Below are 23162 nucleotides of genomic sequence, written 5' to 3' on the forward strand. Positions count from 1 at the left end.
GCGTTACTCTGGACCCAAATGTGTGTGACAGGCACCAGCATTTTGCAGCCTATGAAACTGTGCTGCCTTAATACAATAGATATTTCTTGAACTTGCTGTATAATGTGTAATTTTTAACACAGGAAATTCTTATTTGAATTTCTAAAATATGTGACTGAACCACTCTGAAGGCTGAAGTCTATCAGATTACTATTTTGGTGCACGTAAAAGTACCATGACCTTACTCTCAGATCAGAGTGGACTCTGGTACACAGAACTAAATTTCAGGGTTAGGAAAGCTTGTTGTAACAAAAGAAAGCCATCTTCTAGTATCTCCATTAATCAGCTTCAGTTTTGCTCCCAATCAGTTTTTAAGTAAAAGGGTTTGACAAATAGGCAAGGATCAATGAAATACCCTAGCAGTCTGGAATTTTAAAAGATGTCTTTTTTAAATAAAAATGAAAACAAAATTATGAAAGTAATACAAGGCTTGCTATAGAAAGATAAACTAAAAGCACACAGAATATAAAAAGAAAGGTCCCTGATCATCTCACACTTCCCTCCCTACCTCTCCATTCCCACATGTTGAACTAACCACTGTGAACAGTGGTTTTTATACACATAGTGCTGTATCACGTAAACACATTCACTTACAAATGTGATGGACATTCTTCCATGTTAATCTGCAGAAACTACTTTTCTTTTTAACGTCTTACAGTCTTATAGTCTTCTCATTATATTATATTCTGCCAATCTCCTTACACTTTATTATAAATAATGCTACAGTACACATCCTAACACATATCTTTTTATAGTCCCCAAACAAGATTTTCTAGTTCAAGGATATTTTATTTTGAAAAAATTAAAATGATGACACTGCCCTTCAGAAAGGTTTTTCCTACTGGCTCTCCTATTAACGCTACATGAAAATATCCATTTCAGGGCACCCGGCAGGCTTAGTCAGTGGAGCGACTCTTGGTCTTGGAGTTGTGGATTTGAGCCCCACAGTGGGCATAGAGATTACTTAAAAAAATAAAATTTAAAAAAAAAAGAAAGAAAGAAAATGTCCATTTCTTCACACCAGGGCAAACACTGGATATCTTGAGTCTTTTAAATCAAATTGACCCAAAACCTCATTATTTTCATTTCTATTTTTCTTTTATTATCAGTTAAGTTGAGGGTCTTTTTGTATGTTCACTAACCATTTGTATTTCTTCTTCTGTGAACCAACTTTATTTCTCATGTTTTGTCCGTTTTTTATTCGGTATTCACACGAATCTTTTTTTTTCTTTTTCTTAAACCTCTGTATCAAAAGATTTAATTCTCTTCCTATACTCAGAACTAGTGTTCCATTACCTGTTTCACAGGAGGTGGTTCCTTCTTGCTCACGTCAATTCGTGGTAAATCAGAGATTCCAAACTTTTCTTTGTAATACTGCCGAGTAAAAGGATCACAGTCATAAATGAAGAAGGTTCTCCCAAGGATAGTGATCGGTTTTCCCACGATGAAGTCTTTGGCAGTATACCATTCCAACACCTCTTGATCGGAGATTTCCAGCACACACTGAGGAAAGTTCTCTAATGTAAGATAATAGGGAGAGAGGAAAGAAAAGGGATGAGGATGGGAAAGACTGAGATTCTTGGGAAGTTGAGAGAGCGTGGTCTCTAGTTCTGGTCAAGGATCAGGGACTCCTCTACTTTCCCAGCAGAACAGTAAGCTGTGTATTTCCATCTGTTGATAGGATACAGAAATAACATCCTAGATGGTTTCCGTGAAGTCTCTCTCTCATATTCAGCTTGAACTATCAGTACAGGTCACTAATCTTAGCAGAATTCATGCTTAGAGGAAATCTTTACAGGAGCAAAGAATAAATGTCCTTCTATGGAGTACCAGATCTAGAGGGAGGGATCCAAGTCATTTAGTACAATGTTCCATCTATTTACTCGCTTACCCAATATATTAGCAATGACTGCATATATCATGTACCAGGTTCACTGCTAAACACTGAGGTTATAACAATTAACAATGTAGGTGAATTTTCTACCTTGATGGAGAGAGCATTCTGTTTGGGACAACAGATACTAAATAATTATACAAATAATGATTTCATTTCTATTGTGATCACTGCTGCAATGACAGCCTGATCTAGTCCTCTGGCAGGAGGCAGGGTCAGTCAGTGAGATGATCATACTAAGCTGTTCATCTAGGCACTCAACAGCTTTTCAAATGTAGAATCAACCTTGCCTTTTTTTTTTGTTTATTTATTTTTGAGACAGAGCGAGAGACAGAGTACAAGTGGGGGAGGGGCAGACAGAGGGAGACACAGAATCTGAAGCAGGCTCCAGGCTCTGAGCTGTCAGCACAAAGCCCGACACAGGGCTTGAATTCACGAACCATGAGATCGTGACCTGAGCCAAAGTTGTATGCTTAACTGACTGAGCCACCCACGTGCCCCTCAACCTTGCATTTTTAAGGGAATAAATCTAATTCCCATCATGCTGTTTTATGAGAACTAAGGATTGACTTGTTTAAGATTGATTCCCTGCAGTCTGGCCATCATGGAAACCATAAGACAGCCCATTCTGGTAAAAGGCCACACTGTATAGCTGTAATCCACAAAGCTTGACCCTAGAACTCTGACACAGAGGGCCTGAGAGGCAGGCTGCTATTCTCCTGATAATTGCTAAGATGGAAAAACAGGGAAGGAGACTAAGGGTCTATTACATCTGACAGAAAGGCTTGAGCTCCCACCCTTGATCATGCCAAAAGATCATGATTTTCCTAATCATTCATCTTAAAAGCTCTAGAGACCAAGCGTTCTTTCTCCCAGTGCCTAGTGCCTAACCTGACTAAGACCCCTTTGAATTACCCCAGGAAGTGATGGGCAGTGGGGGAAACAGCCTGTGTAACTCCATGAGTTTCCTTCAGTTGACAATGTTCCAGGAGATCTGGAGTGTGTGTGTGTGTGTGTGTGTGTGTGTGTGTGTGTGTGCGCTATACAATAACCATTTGTCTTTGTTTGCTCAACAATTTTTTTTTTAATTTTTTTTTCACATTTATTTATTTTTGAGACAGAGAGAGAGAGAGAGCACATGAACAGGGGAGAGTCAGAGAAGGAGGGAGAAACAGAATCTGAAACAGGCTCCAGGTTCTGAGCTGTCAGCACAGAGCCTGACGCGGGGCTCGAACCCACAGACCGCGAGATCATGACCTGAGCTGAAGTCGGACACTTAACCGACTGAGCCACCCAGGCGCCCCAACAATTATCTTTTTAATATACAGCTGAATTTCATTGAGATTTTATACACACACACACACACACACACACACACACACACACACACGTAAATGTATATACATACGTATTATATATATATTCATGAGTAAGATTGTAGTTCTTTCTCATGGTGTCTTTGGATATTGGTCTTTTTCAATCAATGAATTAAAGTTCTTTTCTGTGAGTTTGTATTAAACTTAGAATTAGCTCTTCTTTAAATATTTGACAAAACTGAAAAATTATCTAGACCTGGTGTTTTCTTTGTGGAGAATTTTTTAAATGATTCTATTTCCTTAATGGTTAATTACATTTGGTTTCTATTTCTTCTTGGACAAATTACATTTTTCTAAAAATTTGCTCATTTCACAAAGAAGAGACAAACCAAAAAGCAGACTTTTTATAGAGCACACAGAGGAGAGATAGGTGGAGGATGGGTAAAATGGGTGATGGGGATTAAGGAATGCACTTATCCTGATGAGCACTAGATGTTGTATGGAAGTGTGGAATGACTGTATTGTATGCCTGAAACTAATGTAACACTGTATGTTAAGTATAACCGGAATTAAAATTAAATTAGAGTTAAATTTAAATTTAAATTTGCGGGGCACCCAGGTGGCTCAGTCGATTAAGTGTCTGATTCTTGATTGCAGCTCAGGTCATGATCCCAGCATTACGGGATTGAGATCCATGTTGGGCTCCACACTGAGCGTGGAGCTTTTTAAGATTCTCTCTCCCTCTCCCTCCCCCCCCCCACACCCTCCCTCCCTCTGCCCCTCTCCCCCCTCTTATATTCTCTCTCTCTCAAAAAAAATTTTTTTAATTTGTTCATTTCACCTAAGTTTCCTAATTTGTTGGCATGAAGTTGTTGGTATTCACTATTTTCTGTTTAACCCCTAATACATTATGTCTCTTCTTTCATTTTTAATATTGTGTTTATGTGCCTTTTCTTTTCTCCCTTGACAAATCTGTCAATGGTTTGCCAATTGCATTAGTCCTTTCAAAAAAAACAACTTTTGACTTGACAAATCTTATTACTTTTGTTTTCAATTTCATTATTTCAAAGTTATTATTTCCTTCCTTTTAATTTCTTTATTTACACTGTCATTCCTTTTCTAACTTTTTAAAAAGAAGGCCTAGTTTATTTTTTCAGTCTTTCTTCTTTCTTAAATAAGCACTTACAACTATAAATCTTTCTCCAAGTACGACTTTAAATGCATTTAAAAGTTTTAAGGAATTTTTGGAATCATTCAGTTTTAAGTATTTTGATAGTTTTTTTTTTATTCATAGGTTGTTTCAAAATGTGTTTTTTTAATTTCCAAATACATGAGTTTTTTGAGGTATATTTCCAAAATTGAATTCTAACTGAATTGTGTTAAAATCAGAATTTTTATAAGTGTTCTATTTGTGCTTCAAACAAATGGGGATTTTCCAGGTGTTGATGCATATACATATTCATTATATCAATACTGATAATTCTATTGTTTAAATCTTATATACGTGTCCTTATTGACTTATCTCTTTTGAACTCACAATTACAAAAAGAAATGTTTTAATGACTCCCACTATTTTGATGAATTTGTCCATTCTCTTTGCATAATAATGCTATAAATTTTTGTGTTTCACATGTTTTGAAGCCATGTTACTAACTGCATTCAAGTTTGGAATTAGTACATTTTCCTGGTAAATACAACTCTTGCAATATATAACGATTTTTATCCCTAGCAATGCTTTCTGCACTGATCTCTACTGGTATTTTAGTAATACAGCCTCATCATTTTTTTTGCAATTGCTTATATATCTTTTTTAACCTTTCCATGCCTCTATTATCTTAAGTAGGTTCTTAAAAATAACATTTTTCAAAATTTGTTTTTTAATTTTATCAACTCTTCCCAAGCCATTATTTTAATATATTTCAATTCTACCTTGATATTTTTTAACCCCTACAAATTCAACATTGTTTCTTTAGTTCGTATAGTCAATGTTTAGATTTACCCACACTTTGCTGCTGCCTCCTTCTCCTTCTCCTTATTCTTCTTCTTTAAATCCCTCCTTGTATCTCGGATCTTACTTCTGGAATAATTTTCTTTCTACCAGAAAACCACTCTAGAATTTCCCTAGGAAGAGTTTTTTGTTAGTAAAATCTGTTTTGTTTGCCTGGAAATGTATTTCACTTTGTTCTTCAAAGATAGTTTCTCTAGGTATTAAATTCTATTTTCTTCTCAGCATTTTGAGGATATTATTACACTGTCTTCTGGTAACTAGCGTTGCTAATGAGCAGTCAGCTATCATTGTAACTGTCATTCTGTATGGATAACCTTGTTATTTGGGGCTGTTTTTATGACCTTTTTGACTTTGGTGTTAAGTTTGACTATAACATATCTAGGTGTGGATTTTTATATTTTTTTTATTTATATATATTTATGTATTTTTTTACAGTGTTACTTGAGGTATAATCAACTACAATAAGTTGTACGTAGAGTGTACAATTTTGATGTTGTTTAACATTTCTATTTAACAATAGAAAGGCAAGATCAATGTATGAAAGCCAGTCTAAAGGATAATTTTACAGATTTTCAGAACCTAGTACCTTGGGTTCAACAGCTGAATAAAAGGCTTTTGGTTATCCTTCTTTTAACATTACCCACCACATACTGGTAACCAGCAATTATGTTTGACAAAGAAAGAACCTTTTTAATTCCTGAAACTTTAACTCCATCCATCATAAAAATATAATTTTTAGGGGTGCCTGGGTGGCGCAGTCGGTTAAGCGTCCGACTTCAGCCAGGTCACGATCTCGCGGTCCGTGAGTTCGAGCCCCGCGTCGGGCTCTGGGCTGATGGCTCAGAGCCTGGAGCCTGTTTCCGATTCTGTGTCTCCCTCTCTCTCTGCCCCTTCCCCGTTCATGCTCTGTCTCTCTCTGTCCCAAAAATAAATAAACGTTGAAAAAATATATATATAATTTTTATTCATCTTAACTACTTAAATGAAGGCCATGGCAGAGAGAACTTCTGAAAGATACTCCCATAATTGCCTATTACTGTCCAACACAAACTTTGCCTGGCCACTGTCTCTTGGATGCCCCCAAACATAACATACTTGTTCCTAATTCCCAACCCTTGTTCTCTAAAGCATTCATTCCCTTAGTTCTCTGCCATTCTAAATCTAGGTTCAATCTCAGCTCTCCCACAAAGCCTTCCTTAGCCTTTCTAGGTCATATCTCTTCTTCTGAACTCTGTCTACATGACATAACTAATTACATCATCAGATAATCTGGTACACTTGTGTTACTGTTAAACAGCTTTGTGTATTTGTATGACTTGTCTTCCCAGTCACTAGAAGTGACTGAAGGACAGAGATTCTAAGTCTGGGAGTCACATTTTCATTTTATCCTCCACAGCACTTAGCACATGAAATACTTCCCTTAGCAGATACTTAACTCTAGTTTAATTGAATTTAATTAAAACCATCCATTGCATAAAAGCCTTTGAAATCCAATTAGATGCTATCTCTTAACACCACAGTTCTAGTTAAAGGAATTATTCAATTGATGGAAACTTAGCCTTTTCTGTTCTGCATGACTAACAATAACTTTCACAAAAAGCTATGTTTCCTATCTCTTAAAAGGACCCTACGTGTTACTAGGATGCCTCTCCACATAACACTGATTAAAATTTGTTAAAATTTAGAAAGTTATCGGGGTGCCTGGCTGGCTCAGCTTGGTAGAATGTGTGACTCTTGATCTTGAGGTCATGACTTTGAGCCCCATGTTAGGTGCAGAGATTACTTAAAAAAAAAAAGCTGGGGAAGTTTTAGAAAAGGATGATTACATATTTAAAAATTTAAAACTAGGCCACATGGATAAGGCAGAGACAAACACAGAACTCGAGATTTCAAGGGTTTTTTTTTTCCAGTGATATTTTTTTCATGCCTGAATAAATTCCCATTCTTTCTCTGAATCCACTGTAAATCTAACATTTGTTAGCTCTAGATGGCAGGAATTTTAGGCTCATTTAAGCATTATGGAAGGCCAAGATCAGTATATCAGTCCCAGGGTCCTAGAACTCTAAGAGGGTTCTACAAGAGGCTAAGTATAGAAATAGGGTTGACAGCAACCAGACTATGTTGAACTCAAATCCAGTTGCTTCTATCTGAGAATGGGAGCTATGTTAGCAATTATTCTCATTTCTCTAAAAGTAATTTTTATCATTAATTCTCTTAGTTTTCAAATGATGACAATTTTTACTACCCTTTATCCTTTTACCCAATCTCATTCTCCTCTACCTCACATGCAACCATTCTAATGTGCAACTTTTTATGTGTGTACTATGTATACTGTCTTGTGTTTCACTTTATATTAAAGTGCTGTTGCATTGTACATCTCATTTTTTTTCTACACAGCACTATGCTTTTAAGATGCATCAATTTGCTTTCTTTATATTTAACTATTGTTTCTAGCTACTACTATTAAGATATACCTTCACTACATTTTGTTTATCCACTCTCCCAGTGATAGAAATCTCCAACTCCTTGCCCCCAAATAACACTGCATTTTTTAAAAAAACACTGTATAGGCAAAACAATACATGTAGGTAGGTTGCATTTAGCCTTCAGACTGCCGGTTTATTTATAACCTCTAACCTCAACTTGCTTATAACCTCTAAGACAAATCTCTTGCACAACACCTGAAATTTCTTATCTCCCAGTTCCAAGAAAATAGAGTAAAAAGAAAAACAATACCAACAAAAGTATTTAAAGTTCTGTCAGCCATTCAAGCATGAGAGAGGTCATTATGTGTGACCAAGCTGACATTATAAGAGAAAATTCTGAAACCACTACGTCAATGACCAAAGTACGTGCACTTATCCTAGAGAAATACTGATGGCTGGCGGATGTCAGCTGCATCTTCTTGCATCTTCACTCTCCAATCCACTGGGTTATTTGAACCAGAAAAGAGAGCATGGCTGACACAATGGGGCCCCACCTCTGTGAGTCACAGACATACCTTCTCTAATCTTAAGTTATCCTGCATACAGACTTCCTGTTTAGGAAGTATTGAGGTGAGAAGCAAAGTCAGGAAAGAACATAAGGGTATGGTAAGCTATACGAAAACAAGCTTGTTTGAATAAAAACCAGCTTGTTTTAAAAATATATTAAAAATCTGAACTGCTTTAGTTCACAAGGCTTGCTCTTTTGCACTTTAAATGAGGGGCACCTGGGTGGCTCAGTTGGTTAATTGTCCGACTTCAGCTCAGGTCATGGTGTCGCAATTCATGGGTTCGAGCTCTAAGTTGGGCTCTATGCAGACAGCTCACAGCCTGGAGCCTGCTTCGGATTCTGTGTCTCCCTCTCTCTCTGCCCCTCCCCTGCTCACGATCTCTTTTTCTCAAAAATGAATAAACATCAAAAAAAATTTTTTTTAATGAATCTCCCATTGCTATTATGGGTGTTTCCTTGATTTAGGTATCAGTTATCTCCACCAGACCATTTTGGAGGCAAGCCTAGACTGTGGGGCAAGCATTGAGGGGAGTTACAAGAAAGCTGTTTTTGAGTACCTACGAAAACATAGCAAGAGCCTCCCAACCATAAAGGGAATGACCATACTGATTAAGTAACTCCTTTGAGATTCAAAAAATGTCCCAATTACGGAGAATAAACTGAATCAAACATACTTGCGTTCTCCACCAAAACTTTTGGCATGCGCTGGCGGTTCATCAGGAGTGGGAAAGGATCTCGCCCGTCATTCCGTTCATGGACTTCTCGAATTTCAACTGTGTCATCCATAAGATAGTAATGAATGATATAGTTCCGACATTCACCAAACATGCTGTCTGTATCATCCCAGATTGCATAGAATCGAAGAACCTTTGAGACATACAAAGTAGTGACTTAAGTAAGAATTCTACAAGAGGAGAGGTTAACTTAGCTACTCTGGCCTTTATATAACAGACAATGATGAAAAGGTTAGCTGCAAAGACTATGAAGTGATCTCAGTTGGTTAAAAAAAAAAAAAATCACCAAAGATACAAAAACATCTGAAATTATATACCAGATGTCAACAGCTGGAAAGTATTAAATAACAGACTTATAAGTTTGCACTGAGAAAGCAGAATTCACTTTGATCCAAAATATTAGTGAAAGAGAAGCCAAATTAAAACAGCAATGGAAACTATAAGATACTGATGAAAGAAATTGAAGACACAAGTAAATGGAGAGAGATTTCGTGCTCACAGATTAAAAGAATTAATACTGTTAAAATGTCCACACTACCCAAAGCAATCTACAGATATAATCCAATCCCTATCAAAATTCCAATGGTGTTTTTGCAAAACTAGAATAATTCTAAAATTTGTAAGGAACCACAAAAGACCCAGAATAGCCAAAAAACTCTTGAGAAAGAACAAAGGTGAAGATATCATGCTCCGTGATTTCAAACTATGCTACGAACCTATAGTAATCAAAATAGTACAAAAACAGACACATAGATCAACAGAACAGAGAGTCCAGAAACAAATTCACACTTATACGGTCAACTAATTTATGACAAATGAGGCAAGAATATACAATGGGGAAAGAGTCTTTTCAAGAAATGGTGCTGGGGAAACTGGATGGCTACATGCAAAAGAATGAAACTGGGCGACTTTCTCAAACCATACACAAAAAATAAACTCGAAATGGATTAAAGACCTAAATGTGAGACCTGAGATCATAAAACCCCTAGGAGAAAACATAGACAATAAGCTTATTGACATCAGTCTGAGCCATGTTTCTTTGGATGAGACTCCACAGGCAAGAGAAACAAAGGCAAAAACAAATGAGATCACATCAAACTAAAAAGCTTCTATACGATGAAGAAAGCTATCAACAAAATGAAAAGGCAACCTACTGAATGAGAGAAGATATTTGCAAATCATATCTGATAAGGAAGGGATTAACATCCAAAATATATAAAGAACTCCTACAATTCAATAACAAAAAATCCAACATTCTGATTTTTAAAAATAGGCAGAGGATCAGAATAGATATTTTTCCAAAGAAGACATACAAATGGCCAACAGGCACATGAAAAGATGCTCAAAATCACTAATCATCAGAGAAATGCAAATCAAAACGTCAATGAGATATCACCTTACACCTGTCAAATGACTATTATCTAAAAGACAAGAAATAACAAGCATTGGTTAGAGAAAAACGAACCCCCATGCACTGTTGGCGGGAATGTAAACAGGTATAGCCACTATGGAAAACAGTATAGAAGTGCCTCAAAAAATTAAAAACAGGGGTGTCTGGGTGGCTCAGTCAGTTAAGCATCTGACTCCAGCTCAGGTCATGATCTCATGGTTTGTGAGTTTGAGCCCTGCCTCGGGCTTTGTGCTGACAGCTCAGAGCCTAGAGCCCGCTTTGGATTCTGTGTCTCCCCCTCTCTCTATCCCTCCCTGCTTGTGCTCTGTCTCTCTAAGATAAATAAACATTAAAAAACATTTAAAAAAATTAAAAATAGAACTACCACATGATCCAGCAATTCCACTACTGGGTAGTACCGAAAGAAAATGAAATGCTAATTCTAAAAGATATAAGCACCCCTATGTTCATTGTAGCATTATTTAAAATAGCCAAAATTTGGAAATAACCTATCCACCAATGGATGAATGAATAAAGAAGATGTGGTTTATATATACAATGGAATACTACTCAGTCATATAAAAGAATGAAATCTTGCCATTTGCAACAACATGGATGGACTCTGTGGGTATTATGCTAAGTGAAACAAGTCAGACACAGAAACACAAATACTGCATAATTATCACTTACATGTGGAATCTGAAAAACAAAACATGTTTTGTGAACTCATGTTCGTGAGTTCAAGCCCCATGTCGGGCTCCATGTTGACAGTGCAGAGTCTGCTTGGGATTCTCTCTCTCTCCCTCTCTCTCCCTCCCCTGCTCACATGCATGTGCACACACATACTCTCTCTCAAAATAAATAAATAAACTTTAAAAAACTAAAAAACAAAACAAAACCCAGTTCATAGATACAGAGAACAGATTAGTGATTGCCAGAGGGTAGGGAGCTTGGTGGCAGGGTGGAAGGGTAGGGGGAATGGGTGAAATAGGTGAAGGAGTTTAAGAAGTACAGACTCTCAGTTATAAAATAAGTAAGTCATGGGGATGTAATGAACAGGATGGGGAATATAGTCAATAATATTATAAAAACTTTGTAATGTAACAAATGGTAAGCAGACTTATTATGGTGACCATTTTGCAAAATATTCAATTGTCAAATCACTGTGTTGTATACCTAAAGCTAATATAATATTGTATGTCAATTATACATCAATGAACAAAAACAAAAGAAAAAAAGAGCAATGTGTTTTATACAGGGGTCCATATGTAGTAATAGAGGTATACGTGAATGGTTTATATGTAATTAGTATGGAAAGAATTTTCATTCATTAATCAGTCTTTTTTTAGTTACATCAACATACATCTTCCAGTAACAGTATCGACAATACAATCTATAAAGACAAAATAATAACAGATACATGATTGATATAAAGAATGTCCTTAAAAGACCATGCTAGTGCTAGGCAAAATTTTCTGAACTAAAAGCAATTACATTTCTGAGAGGGAAACAGCAGCAAAGAAGCACTGAGGATGACCTCTTCATTTTCTCTTTCCCTTTGTACAGAAAGGAGATGGCCCAAAACTGCCTCTATACACTAACCCACAACAGGGAGGATAGGGTGGGTGGAACAGAGCTGGAAGATACCCAGAACATTCTGTACTCATACATTCATATAAAATTTAAAAAGAGGAGGCGCCTGGGTGGTTCAGTTAGTTGAGCATCTGACTCTTGTTTTCAGCTCAGGTCATGATCCCAGGGTCATGGAATCAAGCCCTGCATCAGCCTCCACGCTGAATGCGGAGCCTGCTTCAGATATTCTCCCTCCCTCCCTCTCTCTCTCTCTCTCTCTGCCCCTCCATGCTTGTAAGCACTCTCTAAAAAAACAAAAAACAAAGAAAAGAAAATTAACAAGGAAGCATCTGCAATGAGATTCCTGTGAATTAACTATTTTAACATTAGAAACCTACCTATATGCAATAGCTTTGAAATTTCCCAATAATTCTCTACTTAGGATTTCCCAAAGGAGGCTATGAAGTGAACTCATATTTTGGAAAAGAAGTAGTTGGTTGGAAATGTAAAGTGGGAAGCAGACATAACTCAGGAATTGCTTTAAGATTGAAAAGTTTGGTGGAACTCGTAAGACTTAACTCCACAACCTCCTTTGGGTCTCTAATACAAAACTTAGGCATTCCTGTACCGCTAATGCTAGACGAAACAAAAGATAGCACTGTATCCAAATGGATAAACTACAGATGTAATGTTTTAAAACACACAGCTACCTGAATAGCTTGCTAATAAACATACACAACATTTGGAAACGAGTAAACCTACATAGGTGCCTACATCACTTACTTGTTTGTCAAAGGTGAGAAACTGCTTCAGTTGGTCAAAGTCTGACGGGGTGACATACTTACGAAGAGGCTGTTTGCGGAGTTCAGTGTAAGGATCAAGAGCCATCTTCTCTGGTGGATTTAATTCAATTCCTTGACTTTCCAAAAATACCTAAATCATTCAAAAGTAATAACGATCATCTCTCTTGAAGCGTCCTGAAGTATTAGATGGTATAAAGGTAAGTGTAATTTCTATGCCATTTTCCAAATTAACCATAAGTTTGCAGTTTGAGGCACATCTTAACAGCACTAAACCTCCAACTGACCCAACACCAAAATGCAGATAATAACTGATAATCACCTTAAGTATTCTATATTATAAAACTGCTAGGCAATATGCCAAGCTAATTGGAAGACGTGATAGTAAGGTAACTGCCTCCAAATACAAATTTAGAACAATGAAATTTAGTTAGGTGCCCAAAAACAGAGTAAGTCCTAGGGATTGCTTACATACATACATCTGAAACCCAACCACAGTTTCAAACAATATGTAATTCATGTTTCAGGGCTGGGGGCAAGCTACAAAATGGCAAAGTTAAGCTAGAATCAAATTCCCAGCTTTCCAATTCACCAAAAACAAGTATGTGATTAAGCCCCCATGCCCATCCCTCTCCAAAAAAGGAAAAGAAAAAACACACTTAGGGGTTATTTTAGACCAGAAAATATTTCAGCAAAACAGAAAAGACAAACCAAGTACTCAAATCTCACCAGAAAAAGGAAGGTATCTAAACTTGATATGATCTTGTTTAATTTGTTAATTATGAATAAGTATAATATTTTCGGTACCTATATCTTTTAATACAACTTGACATTTCTTTTTAAAAGCACAATAAACTGTACTTTTTTTGATAATCAGAAAAGAAAAGAATAATCTCAGGGGATCTGTTTACATTCTGGAATTAGAAATTAATCTGAAATCTGGGTTTCTTCTGGGAATTATGTGATTTGCTTTTGGACAATTCAACAGAAAATATACAGGACTCAGGACCAAGATACTTGGGTTCTAATATTAGCTCTGCTGCTAACTAGCTTATAATTTTAGTCTTCAAAGCTTCACTAAACAGTTTCCAATATCTTTTCAATATTAAAATATTGTGATCTTAATGTCTATTAAAACTGCTGAGATGGAGATAATGACTAACAATATTCTCCTCTCTCTTGAGATGGTGTATTAGTGAAGCAGGATTATTGATTGAGGTATTTAATGGGGGATGGGGAGGTGGTTACTCCTTTCTGTTGTTTTCAACAGAAAACCAGGCCCTTTGTTAACCTTACCTTCGGAATTCTGGCAGGAATGCAGAAGCTTCCTGAAGTTGACTATTCTTCCTGTCTCTTAGAAAAAGCCTAAACTCTTTGAAGAGACTATTCTAAAGTGCCCCAGAAGGAGGGGAGAGAAGGGCATGTCTTTGAAGGCAAGGAGAGAGAAGGGGGAAATTCTCCCAGCCTGGAGAACAGACACAAGTGGGTGGGTCTCAGAAGAGCAAGCCTCCACATGTGCTCCTAGGGTGCTCGGAGCACATGTGCAGCCAGTCAGGCACACCAGCCTCAGGCATTCAGGGTCTCAGTATCCTACCTAGCACCAAAGCATCAAGGAGGCACCCTTGGTCATTGACAGCCTATGGACCCTGCCTGTATGATCCCATTAGGCCTGGGTGTGCCTTCCTTGTTGTTCTTAGGGCTCCGAATTTTTGGCAAAGCTAAGGGTTAATAGAAACACCAGCTCAGTTGGATTGGGACTCAAGTAGGTTTTAAGTTATTTGTAAAACACAAAACAATATTTCCGGCACACTTGCATTTGTGGAACAGGATTCACATCTGCTATACTACTGGTAATACTCTAACAAAGATGATAAATTCTAGATCTCTGATTTCTAGAGTTTTTTAAATTTTTTTATTTTATTTATTTTTTTTAATGTATTCAGTTCATTCTGTCTATAGGACCAACATTTATTTGGAACAGTGAAGAGGAGGTGAGAAGGGAAGGTGATGGTGTTATATTTGATTCGAGGTTGTTCCTTGTTCGAACCACACCATAAAGACAACTACCTTCTTTATCCAGTCATGGGTCTCGCCCTAATGAAAACCATCAAATTAGAAGTGTATAAATTTTAAACTGTTATAGGATCCAACTTCTAACAGATCAATCAATTATTGAAAACATAAGTCAATCTAATCACTCGTACCTAAAATATACAGCTCTAGTCAATTATCAGTCTAAGTGCAAGGAGGCTGTGATAAGTACTTAATGTCACTAAACTGTACATTGAAAAGTGGTTCAGGTGGTAAAGTTTATATTATGTACATTTATCTCTCTCTCTCTCTCTCTCTCTCTCTCACACACACACACACACACACACACACACACAAGGTGGCTGTGATGTGCCTTAAGAAGAAAATACATGTGTTAGATAAGCTTCCTTCAGGCATGAGTTCCAGTGCTGCCAGCGGTGAGTTTGATGTTCATGAGTCAACAAGATATTTTAAATATGGCATCTTTAAACAGAAACACACATAAAATAAGGTTATAGAAACCTACCCCAGTATTTCTCGTAGGAGCAATGGATCCGTATTTGCTAGTCAAGGGTTTATGGTGACTTTATAGAACAGAATTACTGTGAAAAATGAGAACTGACTGTAACTGGCTTAGATTACTGCTCAGAAATGAACTGCCAACATTCAGATTGTCTATAAAGAGACAATTATAAAAATAACTGCAATACCTGAAATTTACATGACATTTTATAATTCTTCATTATTGATACAATTCTGAAACTGCCTATGATAAAAAAGGACCTTAAAAACCTAAAACATGAGAGACCAAAACATGCTTAAAGGGGACAATATTTCAGAGATGGTCTAGCACCTCTACCTTCTACACTGTTTTTCTCTGTTGCTCCGAAATGGCATGGATGCCAGGCTCCTCTCTTCACTTCCCTGAGGTCTCTGTTCATGTGTCATCTTACGAGCGAGGCCTTCCCTGACCAGCCTCTATACATAGCACTCCCCTCACACTCCACTCCCCTTTACTCAGCTCTAGTTTCTTCCACAGCTCTCAGCAACATCTGACATGTTATATGTTTGTTTGCTTATTGTTTGTCTCCTCTAGCCAAAATGTAATAGCCTTCCTAAGGGCAAGTCCATATCCTCGGCCTGCCCCTAGGACCATGTTTGGTACAGAGCAGGCGATCAATCAGTATTTGCTAAATAAATTACTAAATGCAAAAAATAAATAAATTCATAGGAGCTCAGTGAGGTAAAGATTAATCACATGTGGCATTAGGTAACATGAAATGAAAGGCGTAAAATAATTCAGAAACTATACCTTTGCTTCTAGAAATTTTTATTTATTTTTTATTTTTTTTAGAAATTTTTTTAACTAAGACAAATTGAGAATTGACTTCCTAACACCTACATTTTGTGGTAAAGAAACGATAACTTTAAGTTGTCAAAAATCCATATTTATGAAATAGAGGAAATGGAGGCTTCTTCTCGATATAAACAAGTATTCTCTTTTAAAAATGATTTCAGGAATTCTTTAGATAGCAAGTTTCTCCAGAATATAGCAAGTATGATTTACAGGAAAAATATGAACTGCACAAAAAATGTTAGGCTCATATCTTCTAATAAAGGTAATACTATTTTTGTATTCCATCAAGGGTACTACCTCCTCTGTCTTCCATTTGTACTGGCATGGAACTGGTTCCTTATCAAATGATTCAGCTCTGATGAGAGTTTAATTTTACTTGAATGGATATGTGAAAAAAGTGATGTCACTACACAGTGTTGACACATATCAGCAACACACAAACACCAACTCAACCTATATAATAATCCAAACGGGACAGACGAACAGAATCTTCCTCCTACCCTAATAAACAAAACATATCCTTACGTAAATTAGAATAATGCTTCAGACATCACAATTTCTAGAAACATATACTATACCTGTGTGAATCGGTCACAGTCAACAAGGCGGAAGGTTCTGCCATAAATTGTAATGTTTATTCCTCGATTGAGGTCTTTCCAATGGTAATGATTTCCCTGGTCATTCTTGGCGAGCCGCTGGCGTTTGATTAACTTGCCTTGAAGGATTCCAGAGTTTTCCACAACAGGCTCCATGACAGACATGCTGTCATCTTCCAGGTAGTAGTAAATGTTCACTTGACGAATCCTATAATGTTCCTCAGTTGACATAGGAACATCTTCTTGAAAATAAGCATCAAATTTCAGCACCTATAACACATGAAACAGGGAGAAATTGCATTGTATTCATCTCTCATCCAAAAAATATCAGTACTCCCCTATAAAGAGAACCACTCAGGGAGAACTGAATACTCATCACTCCTATTTTCTAAATCAAGGGTTGCTGAATTATGGTCCGTGGGACACATCTATCCCTGCCACCTGATTTTGTATGACCTGCAAGTTTTTTTTTTTTTTTAACATATTTAAGTGGTTAAAAAAAAAAAAAGATTTAACAACACATGGAAATGATATGAAATTCAAATTTCAGTATCCACAAATAATTATGTAAATAATTAACATGTATTTGCTAATGGCTGTTTTCCCATTACAAGGGCAGAATTGAATAGTTGTGATAAGGACCATATGGGCTGCTGCTGTTTCTCCCTGAAAAAAAATTCATATGTAGAAGCCCTATGACTGCACTTGGAGACAGAGTCTTTAGGAAGCTTAAAGAAGGTCTCTAATCCAATTGAATTGATGGCTTTGTAAGGAGAGAAGATCTCTCTCTCAGCATACCCACACTGAGGAAAGGCCATGTGAGGACATAGCAAGAAGGCAGCCATCTAAAGCCAAGGAAAGAGCCCTCCCCAGAAACCAAATCAGCAGGACCCTTGATCTTTGACTTCCAGTCTCCAGAATCATGAGAAAATTAATTTCTATTATGTAAGGTACCAGTAAATGGTATTTTATTATGTCAGCTCAAGTAGACTAAGACAGCTGCAAAGCCCAAAATATTTACCATTTGGTCCTTTACAGACAAAGTCTGTTGACCTCTGCTTGAGATATTTAAACTACATATAGACTATTTAGTCATGGTTCCGTGATGAGATGGCTTAAAGACCTTAAACTCTCCTAGCTTCACTTCTATATCAAAAATCTCTCTCAGAATTTCTGGAAAGAGTAAGAAATTTGGGCACAACTATGACTTCTAGTTTCAAAATGAAAATGAAGGCTCAAGTCTGTTTCTTTAAACGAGAGTCCCCTGTAAATGCATATTAATGACATATTCATTCTTAGAGAATTTATATGAATAAGAGTCAAATCATCCATCTACCACAGCATCTTTGGATGGCATATAAATACCCTCATTGTACTCAGAAACATATGGATAGATAGAGCAAAACCTCCAGGAAGCATCAGTGGGAAGTCAAAATGGCACACCGATTGCACATTTAAAAAACATTAAAAGCCTGGGGCACCTAGGTGGTTCAGTCAGTTAAGCGTCTGACTTCTGTTCAGGTCATGATCTCGCAGTTCGTGAGTTCAAGCCCTGCGTCGGGCTCTGTGCTGACAGCTTGGAGCCTGGAGCCTGTTTTGGATTCTGTGTTTCCCTCTCTCTGCCCCTCCCTCTCCCTCCCTCCCTCTCTCTCTCTCTCTCTCTCTCAAGAAATAAACAAACGTTAAAAAAAATGTTTTAAACATTAAAAGCTTGTGTTGACAAGCTTTGGGATTAATTTTAAAATTTCTTTTATTCTGTTTGTATTTTTAATCTTTCTTCTCAGGGAGAGAAAATATTAGAATGGTGTTATAGGTAGGCAAGAGTGTTAACTTAACCCTCTACAGGAATTAGAGGAACAAACCAAGGACACCCTTTGGTGAAAACACAAATATGGTTTGATGAATGGGAAGATGAATAATTTTATACACAATGCTGTTGCTAAAAAGGTATAGTGTCTACCATGGAAAAACAAGATTAAAAACCAAAAGAGAATGGGCAATTGCAGAGGTGAAATATGCATACAATGGAGTTAAAGCCCTAAAACTCATAATAAAAAGACAAAATGGTTGAATGGAATGGAACATTTGAAGGAGAAAGATAACATGGTAAAAGCAAAAGACAAAAGATAATTTTCAAGGAACATTTTAGACCAACTCTAAAGAACCGAAATGGAGACATGATCACTACTAGTGGGGACGTGATCAATAATCCATGCGTGAAATGGTCTGCATTTGAGCCACCGATATATAAATACACAAAATGTGAAAGCCAGAAGTGATCAGCAAATTGAATCTCCCTCATTTAACAAAGGAGGAAACAGACTCAGGGTGGTTGAATGGCTTGCCTGAGGCCAAACTTGGGGTTAGGGTCACGGCTGGGGCTGAAACTATCATAGACTCACAAAGAAACAAGAAAAAGGTAAAGAAATACCCAGTCACATAATTGATACTGTTTACTGGATGTTTATGTTCAGCCTGTGAATGGATACGTGAACGTGTTATCAGCTGAGTTCACGGAGATGGGGAAAAGGGGATTGTAAGGATTCTGGCTGATACGTTAAAAAGATTTTTTAAATTAAATAATTATGAATGTAAATGATATAGTTTCACCACCAGGTTACTTTGTATCTTCCAGCCTCTAGTTTCAATAGCTACTCAATAAAAGTTAACTATCTATATGAACATAGTATAGACATGTAACGAAAATAATAAAGCGAAAAGAAAAATTAAAAAAAGAGAGAAATTAGGCTAGGATAGCTAACATAAAAACTGGTCAGTAGTTCTCTTACTCGGTTATACATAAACATCACCTGGAAATTAGACTCAATGAGGGTTAGGGAGATATTTCCGTTTCTTAAGTCCCAGTAGGGATTCTGTGGCATGGCCAAGGTTAGGAGTATCTCACTTTAGTTGAAAGAAGAGGCTCACTGACAAGGAAAATCAAGGATATGGAATCGTCAAAAGATGGACATAAAACAGCCTACATTACAAAAGCATATGGGTAAATGAGAAACAAACAAAAATGTTACACTACCCTTTGGTTATGTTGTGCCAAATCTGAAACGTTCCCTGAAAAATAAAAATTTACGGAGACAGCCTGGACAAAATTGCAAAAGATGGAGTTGTTGTCATGATGACATTTTGCAATTCATAGAGACTAAGGTTTTGTCACATTACGGGTAAGACTTTCAAAAAGTAGACCGCACAGAGCTGGTAAACATGGAGCAATATGAACTCAAGAATTCAGAATTCATCCAACTTTTCCTTAACTGTATTTGGAAAATATTTCAGTGAAGGCTACAGGGAATTATTTTCTGTAGTAGGCTTCCTGACTAAAGAAAGCCTCTTTCAATCCGAAGCTCAGCTGTCTATGACTAAAGGTTGAGGCATTTGAACAATTTTCTCCTCAGTGCACTCTGGAAAACCTGTGGTTAGCTGTTGACTTTCCTGCAAACAGTTGGCACTCAGAAATCTGAATTCAAGGGGTACCCTGAAGTCCCAGATGATACCTTTTTGTCAAAAGCCACATGTGCAGGAATAAATTCTGCAGGTGGGGCCTGCTTAGGTTGGCCATAAGTTAGAACTGGTGCCTTGTTGGCCAACTCATCCAGCTCAGCCTGGGACAGCTGGTTGACTGGAAGCCGGTCCCCGCCTATCCCAACTGTTGGACGTCGAACAACTGCATAGCCATTCCTGTAGCCCAGTGTCTGGCTTCTATGAAATGCTGTTTTCTGAGGAAGAAAAGAAGTGGTTCATTAGTAATATTTTATAAATATGTGTTAGGCAAAAGAGCTAACTTTCAAAAACATCATAACTTAAACCTTTGCTTACAAACATCACAAACCTTATATCAAAAAGTTTACCTAGACTAGAAGGTTCTTATGTTTTAAGCTAAAACACCTGGTCAGGAACAGGGAGAAAAGCAGCAGCCTGAGCTTAAAATAAACTTAAAGTCCTGCTCCAGAATGCCCAATTTAGTTACCAGTTCACTTTTCATGAGAAACTATTATCTCATCTATACTCTTTTTTTTTTTTTTAATGTTTATTTATTTTTGAGAGAGAGAAAGAGACAGAGTGTGAGCAGGGTAGGGGCAGAGAGACAGAGAGAGAGAGGGAGACACAGAATCCGAAGCAGGCTCCAGGCTCCGAGCTGTCAGCACAGAGCCCGATGCGGGGCTTGAACTCATGAACTGTGAGATCATGACCTGAGCCAAAATCGGACGCCCAACAGACTGAGCCACCCAGGTGCCCCTATCTCATCTATACTCTTAATCCTTCACTTAATTCTTCCTGTGTTTTTAATCTTATCAAGTGCTCATAAACCATGGAACCTAGAAGATCCGACTCTGTGACATGAATTCTTACCTGAAATAAAAGGCTCTTCTTGTTATAGTAACACTGATGCATTCAGACAACTCTTTGAAATGAAAATGAGTATTATATATTCGAAGTCTTGAACTCAATAATTCCACCCTTAATCCTTCATTTTAAATATATAATCCCAAATTATGGGAAAGAACAATATGACTGAAGCTGACCATTATAATGTTAATTGCAATAGTAAAACATTGGAAATAAAAGACAAACATATGAGTTAATGATGGAAAAGTCACTTAATGGACTATGATGAAGCCATTAAAATATTGGTTTTAAAGACCACATGGCAATCTGGGAAAAATGTTTATGATTTAATAAGCCCAAAAAAGCAGCATATAAAATTACATGTATACTATAATTAGAAGCATGCAAACATGTGCAAAGAAAGAAACTGGATTTGGATGTTCTCTGTATTCTTTCTGAATAATGTTGAGATATGTATGTGTATATATATACATATATATAATGTTGAGATATATATATAAATATATAAATATACATTCATATATATATATTACAACGAACACATTTTTTTTGGTAATTAAAAGATTAAATAAAAAAGAAAAAAGTGGAAAGGAAATATTTTCAAGGGCAGAGGAGAGATGAAAATGGTAACATAGGACACCGCAGGCTCCCTATCCCTCCACAAAGATCAACAATTGAACAGTTAGTTATCCATGGACAAAAACAGCTCTGGAGGAGCTCTGGAGTCCAGTTAGGAGGTCGCAGCAATGCAGTGAAACAAAAAAACCTGAGAATAACTACACAAGGAGAGAAGGAAGACAGCTTCATTTTGCCTGCGTCATCTCATCCCCCAAACCAGCACTATTCAGTGCCAAAAGGAACTCCCCAGGCAGAAAGTGGTTCCCTGGCCAGGAAGGAAGAGCAGGGTGAGCAACCAGCCTCTCCAGTCTTTTGAGGCAGTACATAAAGGTCCCACTTCAGTTTCATCCCACCCAGACTGGCAAAGCTGAAGAGTATAAAGCCAGTTAGGAACACGGAAGAAAAGGAGGGGTGACTGGCAGCAGCTACTCAGAGGGAGTGACTGTGGTATGCAGACACCTGCTCTGCAGACAAACCCAGCAGATCTGACCACTGACCCAAAGCCAAGGGCCAGTATTGCTGCAGCCACTGGGTACCCCCTGCAGATGTCACCAGCTTTTACCCCACAGGTATTCACGATGCCAGCCATCCGATCACCCTCCTCACTCCCTCCCCTCCCCAAGTTTTCTCCAGAGCCTGGGAACCACATCAGCAGCCAGCTCTGGCCTCTGCAGCTGCTTGAGTGCAAGATGCCAACACAGACACCCCCTGGCTGACTCCTCCCCAATTCACGCACTTCAAACTAGCCCCTCCGGCTGTGCTGCACATGACCCAAGCATCATCAGTCATCACAGGCTTCTACAGCAGTGTGCATACCAGAGAGGAGAGTGTGTAGCCACAGGAGGACACGCCAACAACCAGGGCCTCTACAGCGGCCAGTGAGCCCATAGCTGGCCCTGGCCCTTGCCTGCTCTGGCTCCCACCGCTATGTGTGTGCCTGCAGATGGCCCCTGCCCCGACAGAGGCTCCCACAGCTGGCACCCTGCAGACAAGTATGTGTACACTACCTGTTCCAGCCACCACTGCTGCTTGCCCTGGTCCCTAGCTGCTGGACCCAGAGGTACTACTAAAGACCCCAATAGTCCTTGCAGCCACTATGGACCCCCTGTACTACCTGCAAAGGACTAACAGTTGTCAGTGCTGCATACCCCAGTGGCCTGGGCCAAAGACACATCATGTGCCCCAACCTGAACCCAGTGCTGCCACACACCCCTGCACTTGGTGCCCTACATACACCACTAGGCCCAGGATCACAGCAAGCTTCAGCATGCCTCCACCCACTCCCTTACCACAGTCAGTCCATAAAGTCTGGAAGAGGTGACTGCTTCTTCATGTGAAGGCACTTATGCAAGATACAAGGATCATGAAGAATCAGGGAAACATGACTCCACCATCTATAGTAAATAGCCTCAAAGAAATGGAGAACCAGGAATTGCCTAATAAAAAAAAAT

General features: G+C 38.0%; 1 protein-coding gene across 1 annotated transcript in view; it reads right to left on the bottom strand.

The window, feature by feature from the left end:
• EFHC1 (EF-hand domain containing 1) overlaps positions 1 to 23162 on the bottom strand; it is a 66902-nt gene that overhangs the window by 37172 nt on the left and 6568 nt on the right. Inside the window, exons 2-6 of the mRNA XM_015070117.3 lie at positions 20241 to 20462; positions 16714 to 17001; positions 12731 to 12880; positions 8926 to 9118; positions 1336 to 1556 (exon numbers count right to left, since the gene is read on the bottom strand). Of these exons, the coding sequence (XP_014925603.1) occupies positions 1336 to 1556; positions 8926 to 9118; positions 12731 to 12880; positions 16714 to 17001; positions 20241 to 20462 (1074 nt within the window). The remainder of the gene's footprint in view (positions 1 to 1335; positions 1557 to 8925; positions 9119 to 12730; positions 12881 to 16713; positions 17002 to 20240; positions 20463 to 23162) is intronic.

Source organism: Acinonyx jubatus, chromosome B2, assembly GCF_027475565.1.
Source record: "Acinonyx jubatus isolate Ajub_Pintada_27869175 chromosome B2, VMU_Ajub_asm_v1.0, whole genome shotgun sequence".
Taxonomy (NCBI): Eukaryota; Metazoa; Chordata; class Mammalia; order Carnivora; family Felidae; genus Acinonyx; species Acinonyx jubatus.